Below are 14,404 nucleotides of genomic sequence, written 5' to 3' on the forward strand. Positions count from 1 at the left end.
GGGACATGCACCTATTATAATGTGCAATAAATGTTACAATGACTTCGCATGACGTTTCGTTAAGAGTTGGCACGATTAATAATAAGTTTTCACGTAATAATTATTACGAATCAATAAACTGGAATTGCTGACTCTTCTGTGACACGTTTTGTTAAAATGTGAAACTTTAACAGAGGTTTTAGAGTTATTTTTCAAATTATCCCAAATAAATCATTTTTTAATAGATACTCAATCTTACCAACCTGTATATAAGTTCTATAATTGCCATACTCCATGCCAACTCTTATGAAACTAATCGCGATGTCATTTAGAACTAAAATCGCGTGAACAACGCGAAGTATCAACGACGATACTACCTCATACAATTTGGACATATTCCAAAGAATTTGATTTAAAATCTTTCAATTTGAAAGCAATATTTTTCAAAAAGATTTTTTGAATCGATCGTTTTTCGATTAAGACTTTCTTATCGCCAACTTCACAGACAGCCTTAAATTAAATTAAGAACTTGCTCATTTATTAATAAACGTATACACCACTGCATTTTTATCGCCGAAAAAGTTAATTTTTTAAAATTTCTTTAGTCCGTATTTTACGCGTCACAGCTGGGGCACTCCGCTGTCGCTAGAGTAGTCGTACGCGCTCGCATATTGCCCCGATCTGTCTGTCTCGCTCACGCCTCGACCACGCTTCCAGTGTTATTATTACATACTTAGCTAACTTCAAGTAATTTTGAGTTCTAATAAATGTTACATTATCTTACATAAATAGTACTAGCGACGCGTATGTCCATAAATTACCAATTTTGGGATGAAATTTTGAGTAACTTTATTTGACTTTTTTTTGCATAAATAGGATCAGTATCAATAACTCATTACCCAGAATTTTTTTTCGGTGATAAAATTGCTATAAGAAAAAAATCACTGCCAAATGTCATTTGACTATTCGCACAGACATGAAAGTAACGTTTATTAGTAAAATGACAACTGCATGACGAAACAAAGACTTTGTCACGATCGTGAGCGCGGCCTGAACTTAATTAATTATTAATTAATCTTTTTTAAAGCACGAGCAGTCTTGACGATATCTTTTGAGTCGCACAGGTGTCTTTGACCCTTTAATCGAAAGGATATTTGTATTTCATATCAAAGAGTTCAAAATGAGATGGCCACAATAAATTCTAACGCCCGCGCGCCCGTATTCACAAACTATGCTTGCTTAAGTGAAGCAGCAAATCGAACGAACAGCGTTGAATAGAGCTACGTGTTTGTTTTTATGTCACCCTGTGCACAGGCACTGTGAGATCTCATAGTAATGTTTGTGAATACGGGCGTAAGATCATCAGAAAAGAGGTTTGAAAGTTTGAAGTTATTTTGGGTGGATTTAGTCTTGAAAAACTTATCCGATGGCGACTGATAGTAAATTTTGAGACACAATCTCTCAGTGCGACCAAAACTATAAGGAATGTAACAAAATGGAATTACAGGAATAATTAAGAGATAAAATTACATAACTATAGATTTATTTGGCAAATGGTGACAGCATGAAGGTAGTTGTGGTCGCATTGTAAATGTAAGTCGACAGTATTGCCGTCCTTTTCATACAGCAAATGTTGGAAAAGGATGACAGATCGATTTGCAGTTTGAGAATGTATCTCATTGTTCATAAAGCTGTGTTCATTATGACATTAACGGAAATTTTGGCTTAGTACAAATAAAGCAGTATAGTTAGCCTGAGAAACGCCTATAAATATTTAAATTAAAACAGTTCTAACGCTTTCGTCACTGTATCGTTGTAAAATAGTTTAATTTTAAGTAGAAGTACAGTGAATACAATAACACACTATGCTTAGTTCTCACAAGTAAGCCAAAGTTTCCAATGTACTATGCTATTTCTGTCTCTCTCAGGCGCCGTATATTAGACAGAGAAGGGCACGTTTAATATAAACAATCGACTGTAATGTTCCTACTGTATTCTTATATGTTTTGTGAACACAGTACAAAGGTGGCAGTAAGTCACTTTGTTGATTTTATCTGCTTACTCGACTGAATCTGTGCAATATAACCCTGTTATATTTGTATTATTCTTGTTATGTTTATTGTTATCTCGGTTACTTCTCTCTGTTTTTGTTTAATGTAAATATCATGTATTTACGAATCTATTATACTGTCAATTGCTACGAACTTCTACAAATTAGTAACAAATATATTAGTTAATATTCACTAATTGGTGAACAGTTATAAACCTCAAGTTTTTATAAAGCATTCCAAATCTCCAGCAAATGTTTTCGAATCTCAACACTGTCTGGTATTATTATACCGCATTAAATTGGCATAAAAAGTGACCACAGATTCGTGTAGACTTAAAACTTGGGGACGACTTACTGAGCACCTTTGTACTGTGTCGGTGCACACCCAACGAACACCAAATGTAGCGTTACTGTACTGTACCGATCAAAACGGAGGGTTTCATCTGCCTGGTGCAGACGTTTAGATAGGTCACGCTGATATTTAATGAAAATATATAAATTTAGGTGTAAAAATGCACTTTCGATTGGGGAAACTGCTTAATCAGATGTTTCGTCAGTCGATTGTGGAGATCGCCGGGACTCGCCAGCTTGGGACAGCGGTAAACAACATTACAGCAACGTGTATGACCATGTAGCTCCCATACACTAACTTTTGAATGGAAAAGTAACTGTGTCACGTTCTATAAGCCAGGAGAAACCTAATTTTGGATTAAATCTCATTCTATAGCATACCACTTTGTTTGAAGATTATATAAAGTGATGATTAGTGCAGAGTTGGGCTAATTCGGTGTAAGTATGATAGCAATATTTGGCCATACAAGTTGCTGCAGTGTTTGTTGTACGAGCCACAGGCGGCGGCAGTATTGCCCGAGCGGTCGCATATTCGAACATGTGTATAAAATCCAAATTTTATAACAAAAAAACCTCTATACGTTAACTTAGATAGTATAGTTATTATTAATTTCTAGCTTCTAATAGGTGTTCAATATTTTTCATGTTTTTCATTTGTTTCTGATTCGCGAGCAGCATTTAAACGGAAGTGTCAGTGTAAATATTATATTTAATAGTTAGATGAGATATGGACAATACCTAACAAGTGAAAGGAAAATGATGATTTTGTTGAAATACATTCAATGGAATTCATTTTGCATGCGGCCGGCGGGTCGGTTTTTTTATTTTATGTTTACCCCTCCCCCCACGCTTCAGCTAGCTGTAGTTAGCGTTTGTGTACGTGTGGCATTTCAGAATAGATGCAGGAGGAGAATGTGTTCGGTCGACAAGACAACTTTATAATAAGCACTTTATAAAATGCTCTCTTCTAAAGTCTGGTCCGTGAGCACGTAGAATTTTGTCCAATGATCCCAAGCTACCCATCCTTATTGCTCGCGTGTAATAATGTTGCTATCGCGCTCGCACACTCACTGCGGGTGCCAGTCGCACATTCGCGACAGCAATATAATTACGCGCGAGCGATAGATGGGTAGCTAGGGGTCATTGGACAAAATTCTACGTGCTCACGGACCGGGCTTTAGAGACTGCTGGTATGGTAAACAGATGTTAGGTAAATCAGTTCGTTATTTTATATCTTTCGTAGCGAGTGAAAACCTTATCTCGATTTTTGCTTCTATTACAAATAGATTTTCCTATCTATTCAGTACCTAATTTAGGTTAAAATTTTTGAAAAAACAGACGAGGTTTTCCTTCGTTACCGAAGGTATAAAGCAAATAGATTAGATTCTTATAATTTTCGGATCTATCTTATCAAAACTCTATCGACTCTCACAAATAGTTGCCTGGTCAAAACATACCGGCATTTTATTGCAAATCTCTATGAGACAACACTGAATGCATTGTAGATTATTTTTATACTTCAGTCAAGTTTCTTCAAGTGAAATAATACCTATGCAATGAAACGAAAGTAATTCAGTAGTCGAAACCAAAAGATATATTTGTTTCTCTTTTTTATTTTCTCATGAGAGAAATGGTGAAATAGTTTGAGCTATTGTAGTATTTTTAGTTTAGTCAAAACCAGAGATATTTTGATATCCAAGAAGCTTTAAATTTCAATATTTTTATAGAATTAAATATTCAGAAAACAAAAAGGACAAACAAACTCATTAGCCATGCTTAGATTACCTCACTACACCACAGATTTGGATCAAAATCTGTACATTACACTTTTTAGGTTTAAGCCTTGCAGGAGTAACCTGCCCCTTCTGTGAGGGACATGTTACACGAGGGAAGATATAAAGTCTATTCTAGTTTCGATCGCCTAGGTGACCACATTATGTAACTAATATTGCCCAGAGGCGCCGACAGTCTCTTTGAACGCATAACCGGGTTCGATTCCCTGTTGTATCAACATAGGAGAAAGAAAAAGCAAGTAAAGAAGTCCCATTTCAAAAAAAAAATAGCTAAGGTGCACACTGCACACATAGGAGAAAGAAAAAGCAAGTAGTCCTTAAAAAAAAAAAGGTAAGTTGTGGTGCACACTGGACACGCGTAGAGACTCATTTGAAGGAGACCTTCAGAGACTAAAAAATCCAAAATAGAAACTTTTTCAAAGTAGCCACTCAAAAGTCTATGACAATTCTGTCAGTGTCACACACCAAAACACAATCCTCAAAAACCACAACAAAAGGCATGCCTTCGAATGGCTAGACCAATCCCGGACATCAATTTACGCGACATCTCAAAGCAAGAGGACATCAAGCCCCGAGAGAGCAGATCCTACTTCGACCTGACCTTAGACAGAATCACAAATAATAGATCCAGCAGGAACCTCGTCTTTGGGACGTTAAGCGGATGGGTGGCCGGGGTTTCGGTCATCAGAGTGGGAAAAGTAGCAGCCTTTGGGCTAGGAGGAGGCGTGATTCTGCTGCATTTCGCCAGCGAGCTGGGTTACATCAATGTGAACTGGGACAGAGTGAGAGAAGCCGCGGGACAGAGCCAGGCCTGGGTGGACAGGGTCATGCAATTCGTGAAGAAGAATAGCTGCTTCTCTGTAGGCTTTGTGGGCGGATTCTTCTTTGGCATCGCATCTACGTGATAAGTTACTTTATCAACAAATAAATATATCAGCGTAAGATAATGTTGAAGTTAATATAGTGGCAATTTTACTGTAACATTGAAGTATTATTCCAACTTGACTAGCTAGCTAGCCTAATCAGTTATAGAAAATACCATGATTGATTGACAGTGAGAAAATAATATGAAACTACTACACATACCTGCCTAATTTTGATGCCCGGTCATTGTGGAAATGCTTGGCGGAGGCCTTTGTCCAGCAGTGGACGTCATTTGGCAGAAACGAACGAACACAATACATATTTTAGGATAGATAACATACTTTCCTGTTAGCTACTTGTAATTTGTAGAAAAAATTCAATCTATTTAGAGTCAGACAGAGACATAAAACTTAAGGAGAATTACGTTAGACCGACTACATAATACCTACCTACATAAATAATAATAATAATTTATTTGGTGTAAAGCCTGGTCCGTGAGCACGTAGAATCCCGTCCAATGACCCCAAGCTGCCCATCCTTGTCGCTCGCACGTAATTATGTTGCTGTCGCGCTCGCACACTCACTGCGGGCGCGCGTCGCACAGTCGCGACAGCAATATAATTACGCGCGAGCGATAAGGATGGGTAGCTTGGGGTCATTGGACGGGATTCTACGTGCTCACGGACCAGGCTTTAGTAAATCTTATGAAAATTTTGCTGGGGTAATGCACACAAGGTACACGATACAATGGAAAAAACTATGACTCCTGCAGAAGTTTATAATTGTGTCGCAGGGATAAAATTATAATAGTAGACACTTTGGAACTGAAGATTAAGAAGCTGCAGGACCCAGATACCTTGGCACTTGGATCGGAGAACTTTGTTGGTTGAATGGGATGAGTATGAAATCGTAAGTATTGAATAAGACAAAAGGCAAAAACATGAAATCACATTCGTTTAGTGTCAGGTTCGATCCCTGTACTAAATGCTTAAAATCTTATTTTATTTTAATCTATCAAGTAATTAAATGGGAAAATGATTTTTTGCTATTTTTCACTATTGTAACAGGTCTGTCTGAATTCCTTTATCAAGTAATAGATAAAACGAAACAAAATGATAAGATAAAACAATTTCCTAATAAGTTGGAACAACATCTACCTATTGGTGGATCTTGTTATTTTATGATTTCGATAATCGACCCGAAATACCTAATTAGCTTATTTAAGTTATCAAGAAAGATAATAAAAGTCAAAAGGTAGTCAAGTGTAGGTAATTTAATAACTATGTTCCTTTCAATATTTCCTATAGATAAACAGAACTACTATTATGATGAATGATTGAAAATACCTAGTTGACATTGAAATTATCAATGGTGCAGTCATAATGTTCGGTGGTTATAAAAAAAATGCCTTTTGAGGATTCGAAGCAGGGCTATTGCTTCGATGCAATAGCCCATAACTAACCACCTGCTAGATAACTCAAGTTTAGGGGACACAATCTATATTCTTCTATTCTACTGAAAATTTCAATACATAGGTAGGTTCTACTTAGTAACTAAGCAAGTACGAAGAACACGTCATATAAAAAAATCCTTTTACACGTCCATTTTAAGTTCTAGCACAGATTAATATTAAGCGTTCTATAGTCTGGTCCGGGAGCACGTAGAATTTTGTCCAATGACCCCAAGCTACCCATCCTTATCGCTCGCGCGTAATAATGTTGCTCTCGCGCTCGCACACTCACTGCGGGCGCCCGTCCCACTGTCGCGTCAGCAACATAATTACGCGCGAGCGATAAAGATGGGTAGCTTGGGGTCATTGGACAAAATTCTACGTGCTCCCGGACCAGACTATAGTCTCACTTTACATCCAACCAGAAAACAATGCCTAGATCTAGCAACCAGAAAACAATGCCGATTCTAAAAATATGCCTATGTTTTCAGAATATCTCTGGTACCGTAAGTAATTTTATGTTAAAAGTTAAAACGTAACAAAATTGTAGTTAGCACCACCCATAAGCATGATAGTGTAAAAGCTTTTATATGCTTACGCTCTGCTTCAAATTATTATTTGCTACCCCGTTTAGATTTTAATTATTAAAAATAATATTATCACTGACGCTACGTACCTAATTATTTGAAATAACAATGTGACATGTTCGAATATTTTCAGAGAGGGATCTAATTAATTAAATTAGAGAGAACCTTATCAGAAAGAATAACTTAAACATGTTTTTTTAATTCACTCCTTTTGTGTCCACAGCTAGACCGAGCATCCCGGTCGCAGCACTGACGACGCCCGTGCCGGAGCCGGAGCGACCGCCCCTGCCCGCAGAGCCCGTCCTCCCCATCCCCAAACCAACAGAACCCTTCAAAGTTTCAACAGAACCATTTAAAGTTTCAACAGAACCCTTCAAAGTTTCAACAGAACCCTTTAAAGTTTCATCAGAACCTTTCAAAGTTTCAGAAGAGCCCAATATTTTTCTCGAAAAGCCATCTTTTTTACCCGCACCTAAACCAATACTGCATTCCCCAAAAATATCACCGTCCTCGATCCCGAATCCTAGCCCCAGCGTGACGACTACCAGCAAGCCAGTGGAGCCTTACCCTAACTTTGGAAGCTACCTCTACAACATCCCGGGGTATTCCGCCTTCCAGCCAGTGTCCTATCCTGGCATTGTCCAGCCCAATCAGGCACCATTACAGCTGGCACCACCTGAACCGCCACCAACTGACTTCGTGCCATTCCCCACAATAGCAGCCAAGGAAGCACCACCACCACCATCAATCGAGGAAAAAAACATAGTGGAAGTTAAACCTGCTAATGAACCTCCACGGAATCCCACACCAGTAGAAACACCGAAGGCTCAGACTGATTTCGAAGACCATTTCACTCCTGAAATCATCCCAGCTTCGTCCATGTCAATAGATACTGGTCAATCTTCGGAGTGCAAGATGAGCATAACATCTCTAACGCAAGGATCAGGGGCTACGGTGACGATTCCTTCACAAGTTACGAGCAAAGAATCTAAAATTAAACCGGCTGAAAGGTTTAGTTTAAAAACTAGCATTCCTATCAGCAAAATAGATTTAAAATGTGTCAGCACACCTTCAGATACAGTATTACAAAATCCTATTACCAAAAAAATGGCTGCGAGTCAACAGTATCATAGTCAAAAGTCTGACAATGGACCAAGAGTTGAAATTCAAAGTAACATAGTCATTAAATCGGCAAAAGAGCCTGAACCAGTAGAGCCGAAACCTCCTAATAATAGTATAAGTACGTTGATCAATGCGGCGGAGGCTATACATAAATCCGAAATTCAATTTCGGAAGCCTGATATAAATCCTATTGATATGACAAATGATGCGAAAGACACCTCTCCGCAGTTTACACCTCAACCCACGAACCTGATGACGAGGCCAATATTTAATTCTGTCAACGTTGACAGTAATAAGGTAAACTATTCAAATAAACCACCCGACTTATCGTTCAACGAACAGAAGAATCAAATTGTGTTCATACAAAATAAGAATCCTACAAATCCTAAGATGCTGTTAACGATACAGCAACCGAACCCTCAGGTTTTACTACAGAGAACTAATTTCGAGTCAAAAAACCTGCAAGCTCCTTCACGATTGTCAAGCCAAAGTAAAAAGTGCAAAGAAGAGCTCGTCAGCGAGAATGGATCGTCTTCGAAGGTCGTAGCCCTGAAGAGACTCCATCAGGAGAACTGTGACGAGAATGACTTTGAGAACTTGATTACCGAAAATCAAATTTACGGTAACAAGATAGTCGTGAAGGAGAAATCGCAGGGAACACAGCAGGAGCAAGATTTGAAAAATAAAGTAAGATTAGAAAAACCTATTCAGAATGAGACCAAAAATGTAGTTCTGCAACCTGTTGTGCAACAAAATTTTGTATATTTGAGCAACGTCCAGTTTCCAACAAACTTGATGATGATAAAAAGTAACAACACTAAAGTCTCACAAGGAACTGATACTAACACTACGAGTATCAAACCAAACAAGATCTCGCCCAATGAAAATAAAAATATCGAATTCATCCAACCAGCAAAGAAAAGTATTAATAATGCAAATAATAAAGTAAAATCAGTCAAACCTCAAAATGCTGCAGTTAACAAAGATATTCACGTATTAAAATCCAGTAACAATGTTATGCAGACTCCAATTTCAAATAAAAATACTAAATCAGACATTACGATAATTGAAACCAACAATCAAAATATTAATTTGAATCCACAATTAATATACGATTTGCCAGTGATAGTAGATGCTGATATTCAATTGGATCAACCTAACTACGATATTCAAATAGAAACCGAATTTCCTAAGTTTGTCGCTAACCAAAATATGAATGAATTGGTTCAGACCGTCGAGCCACCCGAGTCAAATGATAAACTGTTTATCGCTTGCCCGTACCAGATGGATTCGAATTTACAACCAACTATCGTGATCACAAACGTCCGGCCTCCGACAGAAACTGTAAGCGTTAAGGTAGACGAATTAAGTTCTTTAGATATTTACGAAAAACGTAGACGGTTGAGGCGACTGAAATATTTAAGCAATAGAGAAACAAATAAAGAACAAAAGACTGATGAAAAAGATAAAGAAAAAGAAAAAAAGAAAGTACAAGAAAAAACCGAGAAAAGCAATATTATAACGGCGAAAACAATGAAAGCTGAAATTTACAAGGAGCTAAAAGCCAAAGCGTGTTTAGAAGAAGAAAACAACGAAAGCGACAGTGAATACGGGGAAGAGGAATTAATGGAGTACAATGAAATCATCAAAAAGTATGGCAAACGGAAGAAAGAAGATAAAATTGGCGGTGGAAAACTGGCGTTTTTATCTGGTTTTCGACTAGCCTCAAAAGAAGCGTACAAAGGTAAAGTTATCAAAATAATGTAGGTTAATTTTTTCATAAACATAACCATGATATGAGAAAAAGAAGTCTCAAACATCATTATTTTGCAAAACTAATTTCGATTTTAAATAAAGTGTATTTAAAAAAATGTGTCTTGGAAATAGGTTAACAGTATCAGCTATCCAATTGGTAAATCTTGTTACGGTTTTAGTACCCCTACCTACCTATCTGCCACAATGATTTCTATGTGGGATATTCAATCATTGCACTGCTGTTACAGAAAAACAGATGGACAAACAAGAACGTATGCTGCGGCGGGACTCAGTAGCATCAGCGTATATAGCAGCCGGTCGGATAGACCGGCTAACGCACGAAAGCAAGAGTTCCGAGAGCCAACCAGAGTTCGCGAAGCCAGCCCCCCCTTCGAAGACGCAAGGCCCTGAAGTCGTGGAAAGCCCGGAGGAGAAGTACAAGAAAAATTGGTTCCTGTCTCAGCTGAGGCTGATGACCGTGCCTTCGCATTATAAGGAAAGTGAGTTGATATTGTAGAACGCAGTTGCGAAAATATGCTTAGATAATACGAGTACTTACCTATCTACTACGATTATGTTATGGTACCTAGGAGTATCTACATCCAGTACAACAGTTGAGAAGACTTGGTAATTTCTTTCAAAGATCAAAGATATACTTTGTTTGTCACTTATATGACATAAATAGACGCAGATATTATATCTAGTTACATTTACATAAAAATACTGTCAATTTAGCGTCTTCACAGGTTTAAAATACCCAACACAAAGGACAAAAGCATGTTAATAAGCTATATAATTGTAAAATTTCAGGATACGAACGAGTGTGGCACGAGATTTTGAAAGAGAGGAAACGACGAGATAGACCCACCGAGGATCCATCTGCTGAAGATGCAGAAGTATTTAAAAAACCGCGGCCAGTAGACTTAGACCCAAACGGACAACTCCAATTACTCACTGAAATAAAGAAATGCGTCAACGAGAATAACAACTTGATCAAGAAGCGATTAGAAGTCACTACTACAGAAAAAGAAGGAGAGAGCATAAAAGTTCTAGCCGATAAAAACTTTTCCGAGCTAAACAGGCTTTCCAAAATGGCGGATAGGAGCGTTAAAGTGTTTACTGGACAAGAGGCCAGGAAGAGAGATCTCAACCCTGGCTTCGACAGCGAGAATATCCAAATACCCCAGATCAGAATTAAGAGCAAAAACTTTGTAGATATAAACATACCTTGTATATCTAAGATAGTGTCATTAAAGTCGAGGCAGGAGAAAGATTTGGCGCAGTCATCTCAGGCGACGTCTATGGATGAGCCGCAGAGTTCGGCGGCGGGAGCAACCGAGTCCAAAGATGGGGAGGAACCAAAGACGAAGGACTTCAGCTGCCAGGCGGAGGAGCTCTGGCCGGGACTGAAGAAACTCGTGAGGAACATCAAGCAGTACGAAATAGGTAGGGTATTCAATATAATCATTAAATAAGAGACAACCATGTCCATCTATCTAGATAAAGTAGGTAGGTACATTCACAATCCCTTCACGAATCTAATCAGCAGGTAGTTATAACAAAAAAATCAAAAGCATTTTCGTAATGAAAACTGCTACGAGTTAGTGAACTAAGTTACCTCTATTAATAAATCCACAACTTCTATAAATATTTAAGAGGATAACGATTCCACGAACGTCCAACGCTTATCGTAATAGTTATAGGATTTGGTATTGTATTTTGTAGTTTGGTAAGGTGTTGTCCGGTATAATTCGAATACGATTACATGATTCAAGTGGGAACAAGTACAACGGTACAACATAAAATCACATAATAACGCATACATTAAAAAAAAAATTACAAGCTTGACTTACCAGGATCAATTCATTTTGCTGCGTCCTTCTGTAGCTTGAGAGTGGAACATTAATTTCTTGCACTGAACTAAATTCTTACACTACACTAAACTAAAATAAGCAACGACGATAATTTCACAATTTTTCAATTTTATGAATCACTAATTTTTAGTCAGGAGCAGGCGAGGCTCTTGCACATTTTTAACGCGGGTAGATAGGTTTTGGCGTCGATTTATTATTAAGGTCTTGTTCCATTTCTGTTTCGTATTGCTATTTTCGTTACAATTTAGAATTTCGATAGATTTTATTTTTTCGTCGTTGTTTTATCAGTGGCCTATTTTTTATTTAGAGACACAACATAACTAATGTTTTATAAATAATTTTTGAATGTCAGACGCGTGCCGAAAATTTAATTTTTCATATTTCCGAATAAAAAGATGATATTAATGAAATCGCAGTGCAATGAAAACTGGTCAGTCAAAGGAACATAATAACAACCATCTTTCTCTCTCATTTCCAGTGCGCAAGAAAGAGATAGTGGACCTGCACCGGCGCAACACGGAACTGCGAGTAGAGAGCGCATACGTCACGCGCAATGCGTCACATGACAACGACCAGGCGCGAGCCCTGCTCGCTGAGAGACAAAACCTCTCAGTGGAAGAGGCCAACATACGCCGGTCGGTGCAGAAGCTCATCGCTGCTATAGAAGTTATTAGGAACAGCTAAACGAGTCTTTTAGGTACAGTTTGCTTCAATAGAAGCTGTCAATTTATTTATATTCATTAATTGATACTGACCTGTCTTGTATTTGGGTATAGTCTATCTAACTGTTCCCTTTGCAGTCAAGTTTGACTGCGAAGGGAACAGTTTAAGTCGATTTTTATTTATTTATTTATTTAGGACAACCAACAAGACAGACATAAGTACAAGCAGAGGGGCTTACATACATATTTTGTAATTTATTTACAAAATTGACAGTTTTTATTGTTAAAAGCAATATCTTCAGACCAATTTTTTAATTACTTTATGGCCATAGTTCAGGGAAAGTCTTTGGGGAACTAATTTTGGGGTATCAAAAATCATCAACAGTACCTTTGCTACATACACGCTGCCTAATCTCTTGACGTGCTGGATCGTTTCAGTGCTCTTTATAACTACGTTCTTCATGCACACAATATAATTGCATATAATATAGCGTTCCCGTGTATAATACGCCAAACGAAGGAATAACGTTTAAGTTAGTAATTTTTGACACGCATTTGATATTGTTGATCTAATAAAACAATTCATTGCAAATATACATATTTTCATTATTTATTGCAATACACAATACCGATGTAAATACCTAACTAAAAATTGATTACAAGTAAAAAACCAAACGGAATTGATGTAAAATTTACTAAACATGCATTGGTGTACCACAGGGCTCTACTTTAGGTCCTACAATATAAAATTTAATATTTCATTATACATATTATTATTTTAAGCAAGCATTTAAACATTTTACAGGTTAACGATTGCAATAATTAATATTAAACTTAATTTATAATATAAGAACTATTTTACCAAATGAGGCTACAATATTCTAGTCAGTAATAAATACTTAATAATACAATATATCACACACTGGGTTATGTACAATTTGATAATGCTTTGGATTAATCACATTGATGTTGTTGGATATTTAATTTAGTTTTTGTTTGTTAAGTGAATGATTTTCAATTTATTTCAATAAGTTAAAATTAGAAATTAGAAGATTATTCTCTCAAAGAGACAATCTTGACGAAATTAGAGTTGTAACACACATACAAAGTGTTTTGTATCATATAGTTATAGAGCATGATTACGTACATAATGATAAATATCTGTAAATATAATGTTATTTTGTAAGAAATAACTTAAAATATGCATTTATTTTTTATTGTAAAAATAACCATGTATAAAAAAACATTAGGATATTTACTGCTTGTCAATTTAATTGGGAATTCAAAAATCAAAGATTTTATTAGAACTTACTTTATAAAACGAATACCCGAAAATGAAAAGGGGTAATTTAGTTAAATAAACCAATTTCTGACTGAAAATGCTGGAATAATCAATTTTTTGCTCCATCCAAATTTGTAAATAAAATATTTTCTATATTTTGCAAAATATTATTCAGTGCCTAAGTTTAAAAGAACTAGTAATAGTGCAATATTTATAACGGACATATTTTAGATGCAATAAATTATTCTAATATAGAAATAAAAAACGTACAACAACAATTATTTTCATTTTGTACTGTTAAAAACCCTCTAAATTAAAATATCTTACACACTGAATTGTACCAATTATTGACACCACACCAATCTGGTATAAGTTTGTGGTCACAGTCATAATGGTTGTTTCGATCTAGCTTACAAAATACATAATCAGGGGGCTTATTGTGAGTTTACACCAAACGTATTCGATATCGACTGCGTTTAACCGCCTCTATGGTCTAATGGTAAGACCACCTGCTTCAGACGCAGAGGTCCCGGGTTCGATTCCCAGTGGGGGCAGATTTTTCTGTTCGGTTTGGTTAGTGGTAGGGCTTGTTCTAAGTCCGCCTGGCTAGCTACCACCATCTTACCTAAGTTTGT

The 14,404-nt window shown here is 36.9% G+C and overlaps 2 protein-coding genes across 2 annotated transcripts; both read left to right on the top strand.

Annotated features, from left to right (window-relative positions):
• Positions 1-4,608: 4,608 nt before the first annotated feature.
• On the top strand, positions 4,609-5,182 carry LOC114357471 (FUN14 domain-containing protein 1). Its single transcript, XM_028311085.1, has one exon. The coding sequence runs from the start codon at positions 4,683-4,685 to the stop codon at positions 5,076-5,078; it is 396 nt and encodes a 131-aa protein (XP_028166886.1). The 5' UTR covers positions 4,609-4,682; the 3' UTR covers positions 5,079-5,182.
• Positions 5,183-6,962: 1,780 nt separating this feature from the next.
• On the top strand, positions 6,963-14,176 carry LOC114357446 (uncharacterized). The gene is made up of 5 exons (XM_028311058.1): positions 6,963-6,993; positions 7,298-9,940; positions 10,200-10,451; positions 10,762-11,397; positions 12,304-14,176. The coding sequence occupies exons 1-5, from the start codon at positions 6,963-6,965 to the stop codon at positions 12,507-12,509; spliced, it is 3,768 nt and encodes a 1,255-aa protein (XP_028166859.1). The 3' UTR covers positions 12,510-14,176.
• The last annotated feature ends 228 nt before the right edge of the window (positions 14,177-14,404 follow it).

This window comes from Ostrinia furnacalis, unplaced genomic scaffold, assembly GCF_004193835.3.
Source record: "Ostrinia furnacalis isolate ACB-3 unplaced genomic scaffold, ASM419383v2 OfSCF3159, whole genome shotgun sequence".
In the NCBI taxonomy this organism is placed as follows: domain Eukaryota; kingdom Metazoa; phylum Arthropoda; class Insecta; order Lepidoptera; family Crambidae; genus Ostrinia; species Ostrinia furnacalis.

Bases quoted from the DNA above. Each gene is read 5' to 3' on its own strand.
- LOC114357446 (XM_028311058.1), top strand. From the start codon at position 6,963: ATGCCTATGTTTTCAGAATATCTCTGGTACC. The intron at 6,994-7,297 runs GTAAGTAATTTT...TTGTGTCCACAG, and splicing joins TTCAGAATATCTCTGGTACC to CTAGACCGAGCATCCCGGTC. The intron at 11,398-12,303 runs GTAGGGTATTCA...TCTCATTTCCAG, and splicing joins CATCAAGCAGTACGAAATAG to TGCGCAAGAAAGAGATAGTG.
- LOC114357471 (XM_028311085.1), top strand. From the start codon at position 4,683: ATGGCTAGACCAATCCCGGACATCAATTTACGCGACATCTCAAAGCAA.